The sequence below is a fragment of the Capra hircus genome, chromosome 19, assembly GCF_001704415.2.
Source record: "Capra hircus breed San Clemente chromosome 19, ASM170441v1, whole genome shotgun sequence".
Classification (NCBI taxonomy): Eukaryota; Metazoa; Chordata; class Mammalia; order Artiodactyla; family Bovidae; genus Capra; species Capra hircus.
The window spans coordinates 38,138,270-38,157,584 of NC_030826.1; the positions used below are offsets into that span (position 1 = coordinate 38,138,270).

General features: G+C 51.1%; 2 protein-coding genes across 3 annotated transcripts; one reads left to right on the forward strand and one right to left on the reverse strand.

Annotated features, from left to right (window-relative positions):
* PRR15L (proline rich 15 like) lies at positions 1,197 to 6,988 on the forward strand. Of its 2 annotated transcripts, none has more exons than XM_013972570.2 (2): positions 1,197 to 1,799; positions 5,829 to 6,988. In XM_013972570.2, exon 2 carries the CDS (start codon positions 5,858 to 5,860, stop codon positions 6,158 to 6,160), a length of 303 nt encoding a protein of 100 aa, XP_013828024.1. In that variant the 5' UTR covers positions 1,197 to 1,799; positions 5,829 to 5,857; the 3' UTR covers positions 6,161 to 6,988. The 2 variants fall into 2 exon arrangements, with proteins under 2 accessions (XP_013828024.1, XP_005693769.1); XM_005693712.3 differs by having other exon boundaries at positions 1,231 to 1,327.
* On the reverse strand, positions 9,634 to 18,579 carry PNPO (pyridoxamine 5'-phosphate oxidase). Its single transcript, XM_005693713.3, has 7 exons — positions 18,311 to 18,579; positions 14,607 to 14,731; positions 14,046 to 14,145; positions 13,154 to 13,207; positions 12,772 to 12,900; positions 12,398 to 12,468; positions 9,634 to 12,177 (listed from the first exon to the last, which is right to left on the reverse strand). The coding sequence occupies exons 1-7, from the start codon at positions 18,446 to 18,448 to the stop codon at positions 12,009 to 12,011; spliced, it is 786 nt and encodes a 261-aa protein (XP_005693770.1). The 5' UTR covers positions 18,449 to 18,579; the 3' UTR covers positions 9,634 to 12,008.

Genomic DNA, 19,315 nt, shown 5'->3' on the forward strand with positions numbered 1-19,315 from the left:
TACATGTATCCATTCTCCCCCAAACTTCTCTCTCATCCAGGCTACCACATCACCTTGAGCAGGGTTCCCTGTGCTATACAATAGGTCCTTATTGGTTATCCATTTAAAATAAATATGGTGTACATGTTGATCCAAACTCCCTAATTATCCTTTTTCCTCATCCTCTTCCTTCTCTGAGTCTGTGAGTCTGTTCTGTAAATAAGTTCATTTATTTCATTTCTTTTCAGATTCTACACATAAGGGATATCATAGGATATTTCTCTCAAGGAGCTACCATTCTCTAAGAGAGGCAAATACGTGACTGGATCGTTACATTACTATATATGTATATGTGTGTATGTACACATTTAATCAATCATGATATATGGCATGTTAAATAGAAGCATGTGAGTAAGCCCAGTAGGAGTAAGACAATTCTCGGGGGAGTAGGGGGCATAATAATTTAGGCCTTGAAGGATGAATAGGAGTTTGTCTTGGTTTACTCAGAGGGTGGGGAGACCATTCCTAATCTCATCCTCTTAGCTTCCATACCAAGGAAGGTATGCAGAGAAAGGCCTTGTGTGCACGTTCAGGGAGAGTTTGGAAGAGAAAGTGCATACTAGGAGGGCCAGGCCAAGTGGGTTCCACTATGGGCCATGGGGAGCCTCTGCAGGACTGTCCACCTGAGGTCCAGGGACACAGGGGCTGTTTAGGATGGAGGCAAACATGAACTCAAGAGGCCTTGAGAAGCTGAACCATGTAGACTCAGTGCTGAAGGTGTGGGCAGGTTTGAGAGCTGGTTAATTAGAATTTAGAATATAACTTGGAGGGAGTGCCAAGGATGGGGGAATTGTACGCTTTTCCTCTATCCAGTGCCCACCCCCCACCCCACCCCCACCTCCAGATCTCCTCGGTCCTGGAATGGGACACAGTCCATGGCAGAAGGCAGAGTTTCAAGGTCTTTGAAGACTGCTTCTAAGTGAGGGAGGAGTGGGTGTAGACACTTGAGGTTGTGATGGGTCTGGAGAACATGGCCTAAGGAGGAGCTGGTGCCACTCAACCCCCTTCTAGGGAGAACTTGAGGAAAAGCCTTCAGGTCAGGAGGGAACCGCAGCCTCCCACCCAGCACCCGCCTGAGGCCTGGGGTGGAAGCAGGCAGCCTGGGAACCGGTCTGCCAACCAGTTTGACCAGGGACTGGTTTCGACTCTTGAGTTCAAAGGAGCTGGGTGCACCCGTTTCTCCCGCCGGGAGCAGCGGCCCTTAACCCTTTCTGGATTGTGCCTGGGGTAATGTCCAGGTGGCACTTCATGCTGGAGAGGGGTCTGGCCTCCCTGGGGCATGAAACAGGTAGGGATGACCTCAGTTATGGCTGGGGGTGCAAACAGGCGCCCGAGAGTGGCAGGCTGAGGCAAGAGGCTCCCGGGCTCTCCCCACCCCTGACTTCCCTTGGGGTTTCCTCTTCCTGGCCAGGCGGTCCCTGGAGGACCCTGTCTTCTGGGTGGGTGCAGGGGCGCTGGGATTGGATTTCTGGGGTAATGAATATTCATCAGCTGAGCCGGCCTGTTTACTTAGCCGGGAGGGGCTGGGTTTCAGGTTCACCTTGACTCCTGGCCACAGCGGAGCAGGTAGGGCTCCTGCACCTGTTTCTCCGCACCTGCTGCACAGCTGCTCCTACCCAGCTCTCCCAGACTGAGCCTTGCCTGGCACGGCAGTCCGGAGGCATCCCCACCTCCCCCAGTCTCCCGGGTCGCAGCTCCTGCACTCAGCTCCTTCTCTAGGGAAGCTCTCGCCTCCAGCCTCCCAGCAGTCGGGCTCACAGGTATCGGCAGAGGGTGGGCGGGAGGGGAAACCACGGCATGGGCCTCTGTCTGGGGGCTCAGTTCTGCTTCCACGGCTGATACGCCCAGCTGGAAAGGGGGACCAGGCATGTCGGCTCCCATCTCTAGGTGGGCAGGCAGGGCTCAACTCATCCCACTGGATTCTTGGAGTCAATCCAGGCCTCCAACAGAGCTCCTTCTGGGAAAGTTTTACTCCAGAGCAGTGATCTATTAACTCTTGCTGGACAGGAGCTTACCACCTGCTACCTCCTCCTCCACTGGAGGATGTTTCTGGCTGTTTGGTAGGAATATATCCCTGTCCTCTCCAGGGTACCTGAGTGTCACGCAGAGTGGAGAAGTACCACAGGGGCCAGGCAGAGATGCAAGGAATAGAGGTTCTGAGTTTTGTCTTACTGCAGGAAGCCGACTCGCCCCTTTAACCCCCCCTCCAGCCTTCCACCTCCACCCCAGTCAATGGTTAACTTGTTCCAGCTCAGAAGGAGCCCAACCCTGTCTGGGCAAGGCACTTAGGGCAGTTCACAGAACCCAGCTGGCATGGTGGGAGCTGTCCTGGGGTGCCCACATGCATGCCAGGGTGCTAACCACCATAGGCAGGGGGTGGCAGGATATCCTGTGAGGCCCTTGTGGATTCCCAAGCTGTGCAAACGGTGGAGGTGTAACTTGCATCTTCAGGGCTGATTTCTATCATCTGATGGATTGCAAGGCCCTGGGGCAAGGGCCTTGCCCTCAGTGCACCTGCTCAGGCCCTACAGAAGCAGGTATATCACCAACTGCTGAGTCTGTTCAAAATTCCAAGTACTTCCCCTCCCCCAGGTCCCTCTAGCCTCCTGTGACTACGCGTGGGCATGTGGCTGTTGGCCTCTGGCTTTTTGCAACTTTGGATGCCAGGGAAGTTGACTGTTGTGTCACTATTTCTAAACAAATCAGATTTTACACGATTTTGAGGTAGCCCCCTTGTTTTGAAAAACAAAGAATACTCCTCTAGTTTATCTGTTCTGCAAATTCAGATTTCCGTAGATTAGCCTTGGTTAAAGGGCTAAACATCTGCCTACTGGTTTGTCCTCCTGGACAGAAGGGACAGCAAGGCCTAGCAGAAAGCATTTTGGAGAGACCAGAATTCAAGGCCAGGAGCCAAGGGCACTAATACTTTGGCGCTGTGGTGGAGGCTCCAGGGCAGGGCCCAAGGGCCACTCTGACCTCTTTCTGTGGTTTTCTGACAAGTAGCTCCCTTTACTCCAAGGAGAGTTAAGACCCATGTATGCCAAGTTCAAAGACCTGTTAAAGTGGTATATTTTAAGTGGCCCAGGCAGAGGGTACTCTCATAGAGCAAGGCAGTTTGGTGGTTACTGTTGTTTCAGGAGCTGACTCCTCCATTCCCCAAGTTCCTTAGCAGTCCCAGATGGGCCGAGGTGGGGTTGTGGGCTTTGCCCCAGACCAGGTGACTGGGGCACCCATAGGCCAAGCAAGCACCCTGTCCCTCCTTCCTGGCCCTCCTCAAGGCTCCTTCCAGAAACCTATTCTGGAACACCAAGTTCTGTGCAAGGCTGTGCTAAGCCCAGGTGGGGCAGGCTGCCAAAGCAAACTCTCAGGCTGTCTCCTTGGTGCACTCACCTCTCCAGGGCGCCCTGAACGTATTTACCTGGCCACTCACCCCTCCTTCACTTTCTAAGTGGAAGCTGCACTAGATCTCCTTGGGATTTTCTTGGTTCTTGAGCTCAGCTTGAGGGACAGAGCTGGCAAAGTGGGATCTGCTTCCTGGACAGAGAGGTGGGGAGGAATCCCCTTGCTCTGGGCAAGCGGATGGATATATGCAGGGCCAGGGGACAACCACAATAAGGAGGCCATGGATGCAGGCACTCAGTTCATTTCAAGCTTAGGTCAGCATCCTGCTTTCATTTCTTTCTTTTTCTTTTTAAATACTTTTTTGGCTGAACCGCACAGCATGTAGGATCTTAGTTTCCTGACCAGAAATCGAACCCATGCCCTATGCATTGGAAGCATGGAGTCTTAACCACTGGACTGCCAGGGAAGTCCCTCTTTCATTGTTTATGAATTTGACCTGCTCCCCTTCTAAAAAAACCTCCAGGCTCATTATGGAAAATCTGGGAATCAAAAAAATAAAATAAAACTTTAAAATATGTATATATGTGTATATACATATTTTATATATTTTACATATATATATATGTAGAGAGAAAGAGAAGAAAATATCCCATATTCCTACTACCTAAGGAAAACCAATATTAATCATTTGTCATATTTCTTCTGGTCTTTTTAGAAAATGTAGTTAAGACCATCAGTTTTTAAAAGTAGGTGATATATTTCCCTGACCTTGGGCTGGTTGATCATCTAGCTTTCAGGTGTGCTGCGGCTATTGCCCCCTCCTCCTCCGGACTTGCACAGCTCACACTGATACCAAGTCCAAGCTCGCTGTGCTCTCTACATGACAGGCCAATGAATCCGAGAGACGAGGTGTTGAGGCAAGGAATACAATTTTATTCAGAAAGCCAGCTGACCAAGAAGATGTCAGACTAACGTTTCAAAATAACCATCTTTTCAGGGTCTGAATGCCAGGTTCTTTTATGGATCAGAGATGGCAGGGAGGAGGAAACAAAGTAAAAAGGCCATTAATTTTGCAAATATCTCCTAGAATGGCAAGCCTCAGGCAGGGGGATGTGTTAGTTTCTTCCTTCCTGCCATCTATGGGTGGACAGGGTTCTGAACAAAGGCACTTTAGTTTAATAGTCAGGCAGAGGGGCAGGATTCTCTGACACAGGCCATTATGTAGGATTATAATAACAAAAGCAATGGAAAGCAAGTCAAGGAAACAGTTTCAACATGGAGCCAGAATTGACTTCTCCCTGCAACAATACCATGGAGTTCTGAAAATCAGACCACCAACTTCTCCAGGCCCAAAGATGTTTCCATTTCTCATCACTCTGCCTGCTCTTTCATTGATCTTAATATCTCTAGCCTATACTCTCTTTTTCTTGTGTCCAGATAACTTCATCTGCCAAAACTTCTACCAGCTCAGGTAGCAACTTCATGGAATAGTAAAAGGTGAGGCCACTACTGTGTCAGGACACGTCACGTTGTCAGTGGAGAAGCTTGGATTTCAGAACCCTGCCCCACCTCTCATGGGGCGCCCTTATGGAGGGTCCAGCCTGTGATAACCAGACCCCACATGTACCTCTTTGCTCCACCAAACTTCCTTCCAAATGTTCAGGTTTACTTCGAACTCCTGTCCTTATGGAAGCTGTATTGGGAAAGGGAACCACCCTTCAATAAGTCTTACTTTGCAAAGCATGTCTACCTTGTGGGCAAGGATTAACATTAGAGCTGAATGTTAGGTCTGGAAAGGACAGTTGAGGACACTGAGGTCCAAAGATGTACCTTGCCAGAGGTCACGAGGCTGGAATAGTTCTTGGGACTTCCCACTCCCAGCCTGATGTTTCTCTCCCTTAGAAAAACCCTAGCTGCTTCCTCAGCCTCGGTGGTGACCCACAGGGAAGTCCAAATTACTCTGAACATCACACAAATACTGTTTAATTTTGTAATGAATTCCAAAGAAAATGCATAGGGTATTTCTTTCCGTCTGATACCAGCTGATCACCTGTCTGCTCCTGGCAGCAGAGCCTGGAGGCATAGCGGGAAGAGCTTGGGAAGGTGGCCAAGGCCTAGTTGCTGTATGACCTGGCAAGCCATTCACTCTCCTGCAGCCCCAAGGGGCTTGGAGTGTCGAGCTGTCTGGCAGCGGAGTGTAGCTGTCCCACTGTCCCATCCACCTGGCTCAGATGGCTTCCCCGTGGATGTTTTCTTGACTGCCTCTTCCCCAGACCCTTCTCTCTCCTCATGTTCACCGAAAGGATTGCATCGCTTACCTGAATCCTGGGTTCACTTGGCCCACCTTCAATTCTTTCAAGCCTGGTTGGGAGACTAGAAAGGGCTGCTCCAAGGCCCCTACCCCTTCTCCCCACTGATCCCTTTCTCTACGTCCCCTGCTCCTGCAGGAAGCCCCACCTTCAGGTCTGGGAACGCCATGACCGAAGTTGGTTGGTGGAAGCTGACCTTCCTGAGGAAAAAGAAATCCACTCCCAAAGTGCTGTATGAGATCCCTGACACCTACACCCAGAGTGAGGGTGGTGCGGAGCCCCCGAGGCCTGACGGTGGGAACCCCAACAGCAACTTTAATACCCGCTTGGAGAAGATTGTGGACAAGAACACCAAGGGCAAGCACGTCAAAGTCTCCAATTCAGGCCGCTTCAAGGAGAAGAAAAAGGTCCGAGCCTCATTGGCAGAGAACCCCAACCTCTTTGATGACAGGGAGGGCAAAGGACAGTGAAGGGGGCCGAGGAGGACGCTAGCACCCTCCCGCTCCCTGCCATCAGCTGGGTCTGAGACAGGAGTTCACCACGCTGGCCTCTTTGGCCACAGCTGAAGCTGTGGGGGGACTTGGTGCCTGCTGGCAGGAAATGTCTGGTTTTAGGTTTGTATTTATGTGCTCTGGCTTTCTGGAAGGCCTTTCTGGAAGGTCCTCCAGCCCTCCCCCACCACATACAAAGGCACTTCAGTTCAAGGTTGAAAAGTCCCACTTGGGAAGGACAGCCCTCCTGGAAGCACTGGCAGCGCCAGCAGGGAGGTGGGCGTGGAAGGAATGGAGCAAGGGATCCGGACAGACCTCACCCTCTGCCGGGGCACGGGGTCAAGGGTGAGTTTAAATTACTGCTCCCTCTACTTTCTCGACCTGTGATTATTCTCTGGATCCATTCTGAGTGCACTTTCCAGAAGCCACGTGATGGGGGTGGTTTCTTGGAGCTGAGGTGGAGATGATGAACTTGAGTTCACCTCCTAACTCAAGTGGGAAACTTCCTGGAACTTTGCCCCCAGGCGCGAAGGGGGAGGGGACCCTGGCACTCCCTAGGAGGTGCTGCAGAAGGCCGGACCAGGGACCCCACAGGTTCTGCATGCACCCTCAAAGGGAAAGTACACTGTCCCTCGGGCCCAAACTTGGAAAAGGGGTGGGAAGTTCTGGCAGGAGCCCTCCTACCCCTACTGGTATTTAAGATGGATCAGCCCCAGAGATGAGTCCTGGAGCCTTGAATTTTGTTTAAAAGAAAAAAATTGTAGGTTTCTTTTTGTAATAAACAATGCTGCAAAAGCAGAGAACCTATGTACGCTCTTGTCTTACATTTACTGTAAAGTCTTTCATGACTTTACTCTTTTTTACTTTGTGTTCAAACTGTTCCTTTTGATCATCAGGAAAGGTCCTCAGGTGAAAAAAGATAGAGTACGGGGCACTAAGTTCACCACCAAGCCATCTTAGCGTCTGGAGATGGAGAGAGCAAAGGAAGGAGCTAGTTATACCTCAGCAACAGAAAGGCCTTCAGGTGCTCCAAGAGAATGGAGCAGACCTCTGGTGCTGCTGCTGCTGCTGCTGCTAAGTTGCTTCAGTCATGTCTGACTCTGTGTGACCCCATGGACGGAAGCCCACCAGAATCCTGTCCCTGGGATTCTCCAGGCAAGAACACTGGAGTGGGTTGCTATTTCCTTCTCCAATGCATGAAAGTGAAAAGTGAAAGGGAAGTCGCTCAGTCGTGTCCGACTCTTCACGACCCTATGGACTGCAGCCTACCAGGCTCCTCCGTCCATGGGATTTTCCAGGCAAGAGTACTGGAGTGGGGTGCCATTGACCTCTGGTGACTGACCCTCAAATCTCAGGGGTTTAGTTTGGGATCCAGATTCAAATTCTGGTTTCTCCTTTAGCAGCTGGGTGATTTGGGGAACATTAAAAAGCAAAAACAAAATCTCCTCTGAGCCTCAGCTTCCTCTTCTGTAAAAGGGGCTGTACTAATATCTGTTTCACAGACAGTGGCCAGGACAGGGCTTCCCTGGTGGCTCAGCGGTAAAGAATCCACCTGTAATGCAGGGGTCACAGGAGATGCAGGTTCGATCCCTGGATTGGGAAGATCCCCTGGAGGAGGGCATGATGACCCACTCCAGGATTCTTGCCCGGAGAATCCCAGGGACAGAGGAGCCTGGAGGGCTACAGTCCAAAGGGTCGCAAAGAGTCGGACATGACGGAAGCGACTTAGCACACGTACATGGTCAGTATTACATGATCCATAAGAAGTCCTAGGTATGTGCCCAGTGCCTATCGGTTTTCTTTCCTCTCTTTTATGAAGGAACTCCACCACAGCTCATGCTTCCGTTTAAGGATGAAGAGAGAGCTTACTCCCTACACCGTTAGGTCTAGACCCTCCTCAAGCCCCAGGAACTGAGAACTGGAAAAAAATTGGCCAAATCTCTGGAGCTCATGGTGGGAACAGAAAGAGACAAAGGTGACAACAATGTGATTCTGTGGCTTCCAGGTCAGCTCTTCACAGGCTTCTGGGCCACCCCAGGGAGGTTACTCAGGACAATTACCAAAACAAACAGACCTATACAAGGGGGCCTTTGTTAGCTGGCCTCACCCAGGCCAGAGGCAACTCTGAAGAAGAGGAAGGGAGCCCAGGGACTGGAGGGAGGGAAGGCGGGCTCAGGTGTATGGCCTTCCCCCAAGCCTCTTCCCTATCCCTCCCCACCACACGGAACTTTCTAGGGTCCCCACAATCATTCAGTCCATAAAGCCTCCCATGGAGGAGCTGACTTTCAGCTGACTGCAGCTCTGCCCAGTTAGCAGCTCATACTCAGAGGGTCTGTAATCAGCCAGCTCTATGGTGAGAACCCCACCAAGTTCCTCCTGTAACCCTCTCATCATAGGTGCTGTCATTATCACCGTTTTCTAGTTTTCCAGCTGCATTAGCTGACCTGGGTCAGGGGTTCCTAGTGGCAGAGCTGGGACTGAGGCCAGAACCATGCATATGGCTGCCGCACCACCCAGCCCCCTTCACACTGGATTTTTATCTGCTCAGGGAAGGGAAGCCTGGCGTGCTGCAGCCCATGGGGTTGCAAAAAGTCAGACAGGACAAAGCAAATGAACAACAATAGGGAAGGGAAATTGAGGCTCAGAACAAGGAAAGGAGTACAGTCACCTTCTGCAGTGGGAAGGTGGGGAGAGAGGGCCATGCCTGGGCCTTGCGGTCCTGGGAGGCAAGCATCCTCTGAGGGGGCCGCCCAGAATCTGGAACCAGTGAGGAAAAGCCAACCAGCTTTAAGGGTGAGAACTCAAACCATAGGGACCTGCCGCTTGGGCCATCCTGAGGTTCCCTGAGGCACAGGGTGGGGAGGGGCGAGAGGCTGGGCCCCAGGCAACTGACCTGTGCTTCTGTCTCATACTGGCAACCACCAGGCCACTATCTTCCCTCTTAGGTGAGAGGATCTGTGGATTCCTCAACCCTGTGCATGCCACTCCACTCCACGGCCCAAAGTGACGGCCACAGAATCTCTCACGAAAACTCCACGCATATCCCTAAGTTAAGGGATGGACGGATGGGCTGGAGGCAGGTAATAAGGGCCAAGGAGACCTGGCTGCCCAGGAAGTCAGTGCCCAGGCAGCCGCAAGTGTTCACCAGGCCAGAGGAGGAGGAAGCGAGAGTGCAAATATAAAAATATGAGCAGGAGCGGGAGAGGCCACGGTTATTGACCACAGTTTCACTGGGATGGGACCCAAGAGGGGAAAGAGGGGGGCAGGAGGGGCCGACTAGAACTGGCCGGTGCTGCCTAGAAGGGGCCAACCCTGGGCATTGGGCTCCCCCTGCTGGATGCCCAACCTCCCCAAGTGGAGAAGCCAGGTAGGAGGAGTTGCTTAAATTCTTCAACTCCCCTCAAACATGGGGGGTGGGGGACGAGACCAGGCTAGATCAAATATTTACATAATGGATGGCTGATGAGCTTTTATTTTAGACTTGGCACAGGGACTGTCAGACAGAGGAAAGGAAAGGAACAGCTGAGACCAGGCTCAAAGCAGGGGATATACACAGACCCCATAACATAACAGGACAAGGTACAGAAGGGCACTCCAGCACCCTCTCTTGCAAGTGGCCACAAGGCTAGCATTGCGCCTTCCTGCACCCTGACTTAAGGAGGCCGGTGGGGGTAGGGGGTGGTCAACACCCAGAGGGCCGCTCTTGGAGGAGGCAGTCAGTAACAGACGCCAAAGCACACACCCATACAGTGGAATGAAGCAGTTTACAGAGTTGCAAGCTCAAAGGCCAATGTATGCAAACAGTCAGTTCTCTGATCCTGGCTTAGGCACAGCAAACATTTGCCCAGCCTGGCTCCTCTCCGCAGCCTGGAGGCCACTCACCCACGTTACCCCTGGTCACCAGACTTGTGCTCGAAGAAGACAAAGTCTATAGCTCAGCACAGGCCTTAGCCAAATGCTACCGAAGAATCCAGCTGCAGAAGTGGTTGGTTTAGAGGTTGAGACTAATCTGGTTACCTGGAAGCAGGAGTGGTCTTGTTTAAAGCAGCGTGGGATTCAATGGGTCTGGGGTAGACTCCCAAGGGAAGCCAAAGCTGCTGGCCTGTGGACTACACTGCAAGTGAATCAAAGTCACTCAGTCGTGTCTGACTCTTTTCGACCCCTTGGACTACACAGTCCATGGGATTCTCCAGGCCAGAATACTGGAATGGGTAGCCTTTCCCTTCTTCTGAGCATCTTCCCAACCCAGGGATCGAACCCAGGTCTCCAGAATTGCAGACGGATTCTTTACTACCTGAGGCACAAGGGAAGCCCCACTGCAAGTAGCAAGGATCTATTAACAGGGGCTCTCAACCTTGGCTGCACAGAATTCCCAAGGGCCTTTGAAATTTCCCCAAGTCCAGGCTGCACTCACACTGGTCAAATCACCTCTGAGAGTGGGACTGAGGGTTTTTAAAGCTCCTGGGTAATCCAGTGAAAACCAGTGACCTAGGAGTCATCATCAGTAGGGGTGGAAGGGAGGTAAAGGGATGTGTGTCAGAAAAGTGTAAGCTCTATTATTTAATTTTATATCTGGAAAGTGAAATACATATAAATGTATATATATATGTATTTCACATACATATGTGCTGTGCTAAGTCGCTTCAGTCGTGTCTGACTCTTTGCAACACTATGGACTGTAGCCCACCAGGCTCCTCTGTCCATGGCATTCTCCAGGCAAGAATACTAGGGTGGATTGCCATGCCCTCCTCCAGGGGATCTTCCAGATCCAGGGATTGAACCCATATCTCTTACACCTCCTGCACTGGCAGGTGGGTTCTTTACCACTAGTACCGCCTGGAAAGCCCTCCCATACATTGAGTTTTTAAAAACAAATGTGGAAAGTAAGGCCTGATGAGAATCTTCCTGACCCACAGGTACTAGCATGAGTTCCTTCTACAAAACTCCTGTCCAACAGGGATGGAATACTCACTAACTAACCTACTCCCTCTTAGGCAGCCCCAATTGTTTGAAATTTCTTCCCATATTGAGATGAAATCTAACTTCATCTAACTTCCACCTATGGGTCCTTTACAGCTACAGAGAATATATTTAGTCTCTTTTCCACATTGCTCTTCTTCAGACAATGGAGGGCAGCTATCAGTTGGGTAAGAGGTTTAAAAATATCCTATTAGTAAATGAGTTAGTTAAGATTCTTTTCATTATAAGCACATCAATTCTGACTGGTTTAAGCCAAGAAAAAAATAAATCTCTCTCTTTTTTTTAAAGACAATGGGTTTTCTGAGGTAGAAGGAGGAACTGGACAACCCCAGGCGTGGGAAGGAGGGATCCGTGGATCGTTCAGAGAATTGCAAGAGCAGCAGCCAGAAGTTGCTGTTTCTAGGCCGCCATTGTTTACTTGGCTCCTATGCTCTGAGTCTCTAGATTTCAAATTTGAAAGAATAGAAAAACCGATTGGCTAGATTGCCTCGGGTGCTTCTGCTGGGACCAATCGGCTTTGGCCAGACTCTTGTCATGTGATAAGAGACAAGGCTGCTGGGGCCCTACCCCTGTCACACCAACCCCACCCCTACAGGGAGCTATTCCAATAAATTATAGTTAAGGTCAAGAAGATAATCACGAGACCTTCTGTTTGTGATCGTCTGTGCTACTGTTAAAACTCCACTAGACTAGCTGACTACGGAGAATTCCGAGGGTAAACACTGAAGGGCCCTGAATATAAGAGGCAGGAAGGGAAATGGGTTGAGTTTATAAGGGTCTGGCCCCACATCCCATACCCTCTCTGGGGCACTGGCCCCAGCTCCACTCAGTGCCAACAGATTGGGAGTCAGGGCGCAAGTCTCTCATAGAGCCAGTCTTCCTCGCCTCGGTGGGTCATGGGCCCCAGAGGGGCGTCTCCAGTTAGTAGGCCTCGTCGAAAGACGATCCGGTCGTGCAGGCGGTTGGTTTGGCCCTGCCAGAACTCAATCACCTGTGGGTACAGGATGTAGCCACCCCTACAAGGAGAAGCAGGCGGTTTGGTGCCCTGTGCATGCATTTTTCCAGCCAGGCAACCCCTACCACCTTCCACGCCATCCAGGGTCCCATGAAGGAAGTTGCTGGCATGCATCTGACAAGGGTTGCCAGGGAGGAGTATATCTGTAATTCCAAGCATGGCTTCAAGGAAGCGTGAGGGCCCCAGTGTCCCTTTCTAGGTGACCCCCCTGTATCACTCACCAGTATTTTGGCTTTGGCACCTCCTGTTCCTGGTAGAGTTGCTCCAGTTCCTTATTTTTCTTTCTCAGATACTGTCCAGGGGAAGGAAATGAAGGAAGGGCCAGACCCAGTCAGTGATTCATTTAATCACCACTTACAGGGTCTGTGCTCTGTGCCAGGTGCTGGGGACACAGGTGACTTCCGGGGGCACAGTTCAACAGGAGAGTCAGACAGACACAGGAGGCCTGATCCCTGCTCCCCATATTCACATCCCCCAGGGAGACCATCCATTTCACTTTGCTGGAGAGAGAGGGCCCTGGCACCCCCTGGGGACAGCCTCTGGGGCTGAGCCAAGGCACCCACCACTCAAAGGACTAAGGAGAAGCCCCACTCACCTCCCGATCCGGGATCACGGAACTCTGGTGACTGACTACAGCCCCAATCTGGCTGCTTTTGGGGCGGGAGTGGAAGTAGCATTCAGCCTCCTCCTCAGGCAGCTTCTTCACGGGCCCCTCCACACGCACCTGCCCAGGGACGGCCCTCCTTAGATAACATTCAAGGCCACCTGCCCTCCAGACCAGCACTGGCCCCAGTCTTCTTTGTTCTTCTCTTTATCCACTGCCCCATTGTGCCTGACTCCAGGTAGCCCAGCTAAGTGAGGGCCATTTGAAAGGCAGGATGTTTGCGCAGCCTGGGGACCTTCACCAGGTTCATCCACAAACTCAGGCCCCTCCTACCTCCAGTCCACCCCCGGCTGTCCCAGGAATGCTCACTCACCTGACGGTGCAGAGGCTCCCAGTAGAAGACGAGGGAAGCAAAGGGATTTGAGTCCTGGAAACAGAAGAGAATCCACAGACAGTCATCAGGACAGGAGAGAGGAGGCCTGAGCACAGGGGCAAGGTAGGGGATCTGCACCAAGCAGGTCCTGCAGATGCATTTACTGTAGCATCTCATCAAGTCCCCAAAGGTAGCCTGCTTTTACAGGTGTGGAGATAGGCTCAGAGAGGTTCACTAACATGCCCAGGTTCACAGAGTCAATGGAAGACCTGCACTGAAAGCCTCAGCCAGATGGACTCCAGAGTGAGGCTTGCCATTTCTCTCACCCACAGATTTGCAAATCCTCTGAAATGCACATTTGACTGCACTGGACTCGGGGGAGAGCTACTCATTTTGGATTCATTAACTGAACACATACGAAGTGCCAGCTCTGTGCTCAACAACAGAAGAGGGACTGGGGGTATAACAGAGACATCTCAGAGGCAGTCCCGCCCCCACAGAGCTTAGCAGAGGACATAAACGTTAATCACATAATCCCCTGAATACATGCAGTTAGAAACTAAAACAATGGCAGAAAGGAAATTTGTAAATTATAGTGACCAAAGTGAGAGGGGCTGGCTCAGCCTGGGAGTCCAGAGGCTTCCGTGAGGAGGTGATGGGGGCGCTGAGACCTGAAGAAACAGGAGCTACTCAGATAAACAGCTAGGGAGATGGAGGAGCTTAAAGCTTGCCCTCATTCACGGCAGAGAGAAGCCAAGTGCAAAGGCCTTTAGTCAGGACAGTGCCTGAGCATGGCTGGCAAGTGGACAGGGGCAGGGGTGGCATGAGTAGGTGACCAAGAAGCCAGGGCTGGACCCTGCAGGCCCAGGAAGGATTTATCGTGAACCCTCACCAGCTCTTTTCCCTTTCGACTCTCGAAGTTAGTGAAGAAGCGGAAGCCATCCTTGTCAAAGCCCTTCAGCAGCACCATGCGGGCAGACGGTTTCCCATCTCTGGGGCAAAGAGCAGAGGGGGAAGAAGAGTTGAATGAGAGGCTAATACAAGCGATGTCTCAAGGAATTTATGACTGATTGTCAAATGAATGATACAAACCAGCACTGTGCTAGATTTCAAGAGAGGGAGATGGCTTTATGGAGATCTACCTCCCCAGATGGGAACTGGGGAGACTGGGAGCTGAGGGAGACAAGGGTGTGTGTACTGGGAGGTGGAAGCATCAAGGGCAGAGATGAATGAGGCACTACATTTTATCACTAAATGGAATTGAGTCAAGTCTAATCTTTTGTTTACAGGTAAGGACACCGAGGCCCAGAGAGGACAAATTACTTGCCTGAGGCCACACAGCATGTTAATAATAGAACTAGAATCATAAAGTTGTCATCCATCCAATTGAAAGCTTCCTAAGTTTCCTACTTCATCTGAACCCACCTACAGAAGGGTCCACGGCTATGCCTACCTTGTACACGTAGCCAGACACATGGCGTTGGCTTCCATTATGTTAGGACACTGAACAGCCTCCTCGAACCAGGCAGCAAACTGCTTCACAGGGTCCAGGGAGGTCAGATGAGTCTCCTCAAATGCCTGGGAAGGGAGAGTTTGATTTCATTTTACAAACAGAGTGTTTACTGTGTACATAGCTCTGTTCTAGGCACTTTTCAAATGTTAACTCATTTAGTCCTCATAACAAAAACCCGTCCCCAGGAAGGTTCTGTTAGCCTCATCTTATAGGTGATAAAACAGGTACAAAATGGTGAATAATTTGACAAAGCAGGGTTTCATGTCACAGGTGTCAAACCTATCACCTGGGAAGCCAAAAAAAAAACCAACAACTCCTGGGCTCCAGCCAGTAAATTCTCATTAAGCAGGTCAATTGCAGAAAGGGGGATCCCTTCCAAGGCCTGAGAGCGGACTCTTGTCTGACACTCAGAAATGAATTGTCCGAGGAGGTACAGTTCAGTTCAGTTGCTCAGTCGTGTCCGACTCTTTGCGACCCTGTGAATCGCAGCACACAAGGCCTCCCTGTCCATCACCAACTCCCAGAGTTCACTCAGACTCATGTCCATCAAGTCAGCAATGCCATCCAGCCATCTCATCCTCAGTCGTCCCCTTCTCCTCCTGCCCCCAATCCCTCCCAGCATCAGAGTCTTTTCCAATGAGTCAACTCTTCGTATGAGGTGGCCAAAGTACTGGAGCTTCAGCTTTAGCGTCATTCCCTCCAAAGTAATCCCAGGGCTGATCTCCTTTAGAATGGACTGGTTGGATCTCCTTGCAGTCCAAGGGACTCTCAAGAGTCTTCTCCAACACCACAGTACAAAAGCATCAATTCTTCGGCGCTCAGCCCTCTTCACAGTCCAACTCTCACATCCATACATGACCACAGGAAAAACCATAGCCTTGACTAGACAGACCTTAGTGAGCAAAGTAATATCTCTGCTTTTGAATATGCTATCTAGGATGGTCATAACTTTCCTTCCAAGGAGTAAGCGTCTTTTAATTTCATGGCTGCAATCACCATCTGCAGTGATTTTGGAGCCCCCCAAAATAAAGTCTGACACTGTTTCCACTGTTTCCCCATCTATTTCCCATGAAGTGATGGGACCAGATGCCATGATCTTCATTTTCTGAATGTTGAGCTTTAAGCCAACTTTTTCACTCTCTTCTTTCACTTTCATCAAGAGGCTTTTGAGTTCCTCTTCACTTTCTGCCATAAGGGTGGTGTCATCTGCATATCTGAGGTTATTGATATTTCTCCCGGCAGTCTTGATTCCAGCTTGTGTTTCTTCCAGTCCAGCATTTCTCATGATGTACTCTGCATATAAGTTAAATAAGCAGGGTGACAATATACAGCCTTGACGTACTCCTTTTCCTATTTGGAACCAGTCTGTTGTTCCATGTCCAGTTCTAACCGTTGCTTCCTGACCTGCATACAGATTTCTCAAGAGGCAGGTCAGGGGTACACTTGCTGACAAAACAAGAGACTTTATTGGGACGGAGCGCCCAGGTAGAAAGCAGCAGGGCAAGGGAACCCAGGAGGACTGATCTGCCACTTGGCTTGCAGTTTCATGTTTTATGGTGATGCTGTTGGTTTCCAGGTTGTCTCTGGCCAATCATTCTGACTCAGGGTCCTTCCTGGTGGCATGCACATTGCTCAGACAAGATGGATTCCAATCAGAAGGATTCTGGGAGGTAGGCAGGACATACAGACTGTCTCCTCTCTCCTTTTGACCTTTCTCAAATTCTTCTAGTCGGTGTTAGCTTGTTAGTTCCAGGTTCCTTCCTGGGACCTCTGGTTTAAGATAATTCATGCAAGTGGTTACTTTGGGGCCTGGCCTGGGTGGGCAGTTTGGGTCAGTGGTTTCCCCCAACAAGTCTGAGATTTAATGAAAAACTTCATGTTTAACAAGCATTTCTGGAAATGTTACATGCAACTAGATTTGGTAACCAGTTCTGGGCCCTAATTCTAAAATAGTTCTCTTGGTTTCTCATCTGAGGAGAGAAAAGGAAGTAAGATCCAGGAGCTTTCTCCTGCACTCCTGGGTAAGTTATTCCTCCTCCTCAAAGTGTTATTTATTTATCAAACATTTATGGACTTTCCTGGGGTCCAGTGGTTTAAAATCCACCTGCCAATGCAGGGCGCTGGGGTTTGATCCCTAGTCTGGGAAGATCCCACATGCCGGGGGGCAGCCACTGAGCCCATGGGCTGCAGCTATGGGAAGACCGCACACCTAGAGCCCCATGCTCCCCAGTGAGAGAAGCCTTTGCTCAAGGAAGACCCAGAGCAACCAACAATAGACAAAATAAATTAACTAGTTACATTTAACAACAACAACAAACATAAGCTTCCCAAGTGGCTCAGTGGTAAAGAATCCGCCTGCCAATCCAGAAGACACGTGTTCTAATCCCTGGGTTGGGAAGATACCCTGGACAAGGAAATGGCAACCCACTTTAGTATTTTTGCCTGGGAAATTCCATGGACAGAGGAACCTGGTGGGCTTCAGTTCATGGGGTCGCAAAGTTGGAGACGACTGGTGACTAAACAAGCTGATTATCACTGTTCTAGGCACTTTACTCTGAGAAGGCACTGGCACCTCACTCCAGTACTCTTGCCTGGAAAATCCCATGGGCGGAGGAGTCTGGTAGGCTACAGTCCATAGGGTCGCTAAGAGTCAGGCACGACTGAGCAACTTCACTTTCACTTTTCACTTTCATGCATTGGAGAAGGAAATGGCAACCCACTCCAGTGTTCTTGCCTGGAGAATCCCAGGGACGGGGGAGCCTGGTGGGCTGCCGTCTATGGGGTCGCACAGAGTCGGACGCGACTGAAGCGACTTAGCAGCAGCAGCAGCAGCAGCAGGCACTTTACTAGCTTTATTACTTTGGCCACCTGATGCAGTCGACTCATTGGGAAAGATCCTGATGCTGGAAAGATTGAAGGCAAAAGGAGAAAGTGGGCAAAAGAAGAGGGCAGCAAAGGATGAGATGGTTAGATAGCGTCACCGACTCAATGGACATGAAAGTGGATGTGTGCTCAGTCGTGCCCGACTCTGCGACCCCATGGACTTTAGCCTACCAGGCTCCTCTGTCCATGGGATTTTCCAGGCAACAGTACTGGAGTGGTTTGCCATTTCCTTCTCCAGGGGATCTTCGCAACCCAGGGATCGAACCCAGGTCTCAGCATTGTAGACAGACGCTTTACCGCCTGAGCCACCTTTGGGAGATACTGAAGGACAGGGAAGCCTGGCCCGGTGCAGTCCATGGGGTTGCAAAGAGTCTAACGCAACTTGGCGACTGAACAACAGAGGTATTTTACAAATATCAAAGTCCATAACATCCCCGTGAGGTCAGTGATATTACTTGTGAAGTGAGGAAACTGAGACCCAGAGAGGTAAGTAAACCGTCCTAGAAGCGCGCCCAACGACCGGCAGGATTCCTCCCACGCAACCCCCAAGTGAGCGCCCTGAGTGCCTATAACGAGCTGCTTCTGGAGTCCACCTTCATCCTCGTTTCTCCAGAAACCCTCCCCCATTGGTTGTCTTTGAACCCCGCTTCTCCCATAGGGGTAACCCCGAGCCCCAAGAGGTGGATCAGAAACCCCAGGGGATCCCTTCCATGCCCCTCCCCTCGGGAGATGACTGCGGAGGCCCTGCAGGGCAGCGGCACCTCTGGGTCCCCGCGGTAAGTCTTGCGCATCGGTCCCAGGTCCATGGCAGCACCGCGGCTGCAGAGGTGGCGGAGGCAGCGGGGCCACTCGGAGGATCGCCCAAACGTCACGATGACGCTCCGCAGCCAGAATGTCATGGGCCCTTTGGCCACGTGACCCGGCGTGGCTCCGCGCTGGGTTCCGTTGCGTTCGGAACCAGTGTCTTAGCCGGGAAATCTCCCGGCAAGGAAAAATTTATGTCACCAAGCCAGGCCGACAGCCTAAGTCCTCCGAGCCAATGGGAGCCAATGGGAAGCCAGAGACGGTGGAGGGAGCCGGGAGCGGAGAGACCATTGGTTGGAGTTTTCCAGGAGCGAGACCAATTAAAACAAGAACAGAGGAACCCGGCAGCCAATGGACGGCGCCTCCCGGGGCGGGAGCAGAGAGACAAGGAAATGCTGTCACCGCGGTTAACACGCACGTGGAGGTTTGTTAAAGGTATAGGGACTGCAGCGGCCCAGGCGGGAGGGGCAAGGGAGGAGCCGCCGGGGGCTTGTGGAGATAGTCAGTTTTAAGAGGCCCGCCCCTAGCAGATGCCCGAAGGCTAGTGTAGAGATTGGCGGTCTGGAAAGGACAAACGGAAAATGGAATTAGGGACCGGACTCTGAGGCAAAGTGTAGTGGAGACACAGAAAGGGGCGATCTGGTGGGGGGTTGAAATTTGGGCTCGAGAATGGGAGAGGTTGAAATATGACTTCGGGTCTCGTGGGATAGGGGTGTGTATATAGTGTGTGAGTATGGGCAGGTACTCTGGTGTCTGGGAGGAGCAGTTTGGTCAGGAGGTGACTATGGGTAAAAAAGCAGATGGCCAGATGGGAAAGGGGAAGAGGGAAATTTGGGATCAAACTATTCCAGATGAGAACCATCTTCCTGTTTCAGCTCTGAATTGCCGCTCTCCAGCCTCATTTCTGTAATGCAGGTCAGAGCATGCTCCTCGCTTTGCTCATGGTTTCCTCTTTTGTGGTT

Coding starts and splice junctions, on each gene's coding strand:
- PRR15L (XM_005693712.3), top strand. CDS start 1,270: ATGTCCAGGTGGCACTTCATGCTGGAGAGGGGTCTGGCCTCCCTGGGG. Junction 1,328..5,828: donor CTCCCTGGGGCATGAAACAG/GTAGGGATGACC, acceptor CTGCTCCTGCAG/GAAGCCCCACCTTCAGGTCT.
- PNPO (XM_005693713.3), bottom strand. CDS start 18,448: ATGACATTCTGGCTGCGGAGCGTCATCGTGACGTTTGGGCGATCCTCC. Junction 14,146..14,606: donor TGTCTGGCTACGTGTACAAG/GTAGGCATAGCC, acceptor TCTTTGCCCCAG/AGATGGGAAACCGTCTGCCC. Junction 12,178..12,397: donor GTGCCAAAGCCAAAATACTG/GTGAGTGATACA, acceptor TTCTCCTTGTAG/GGGTGGCTACATCCTGTACC.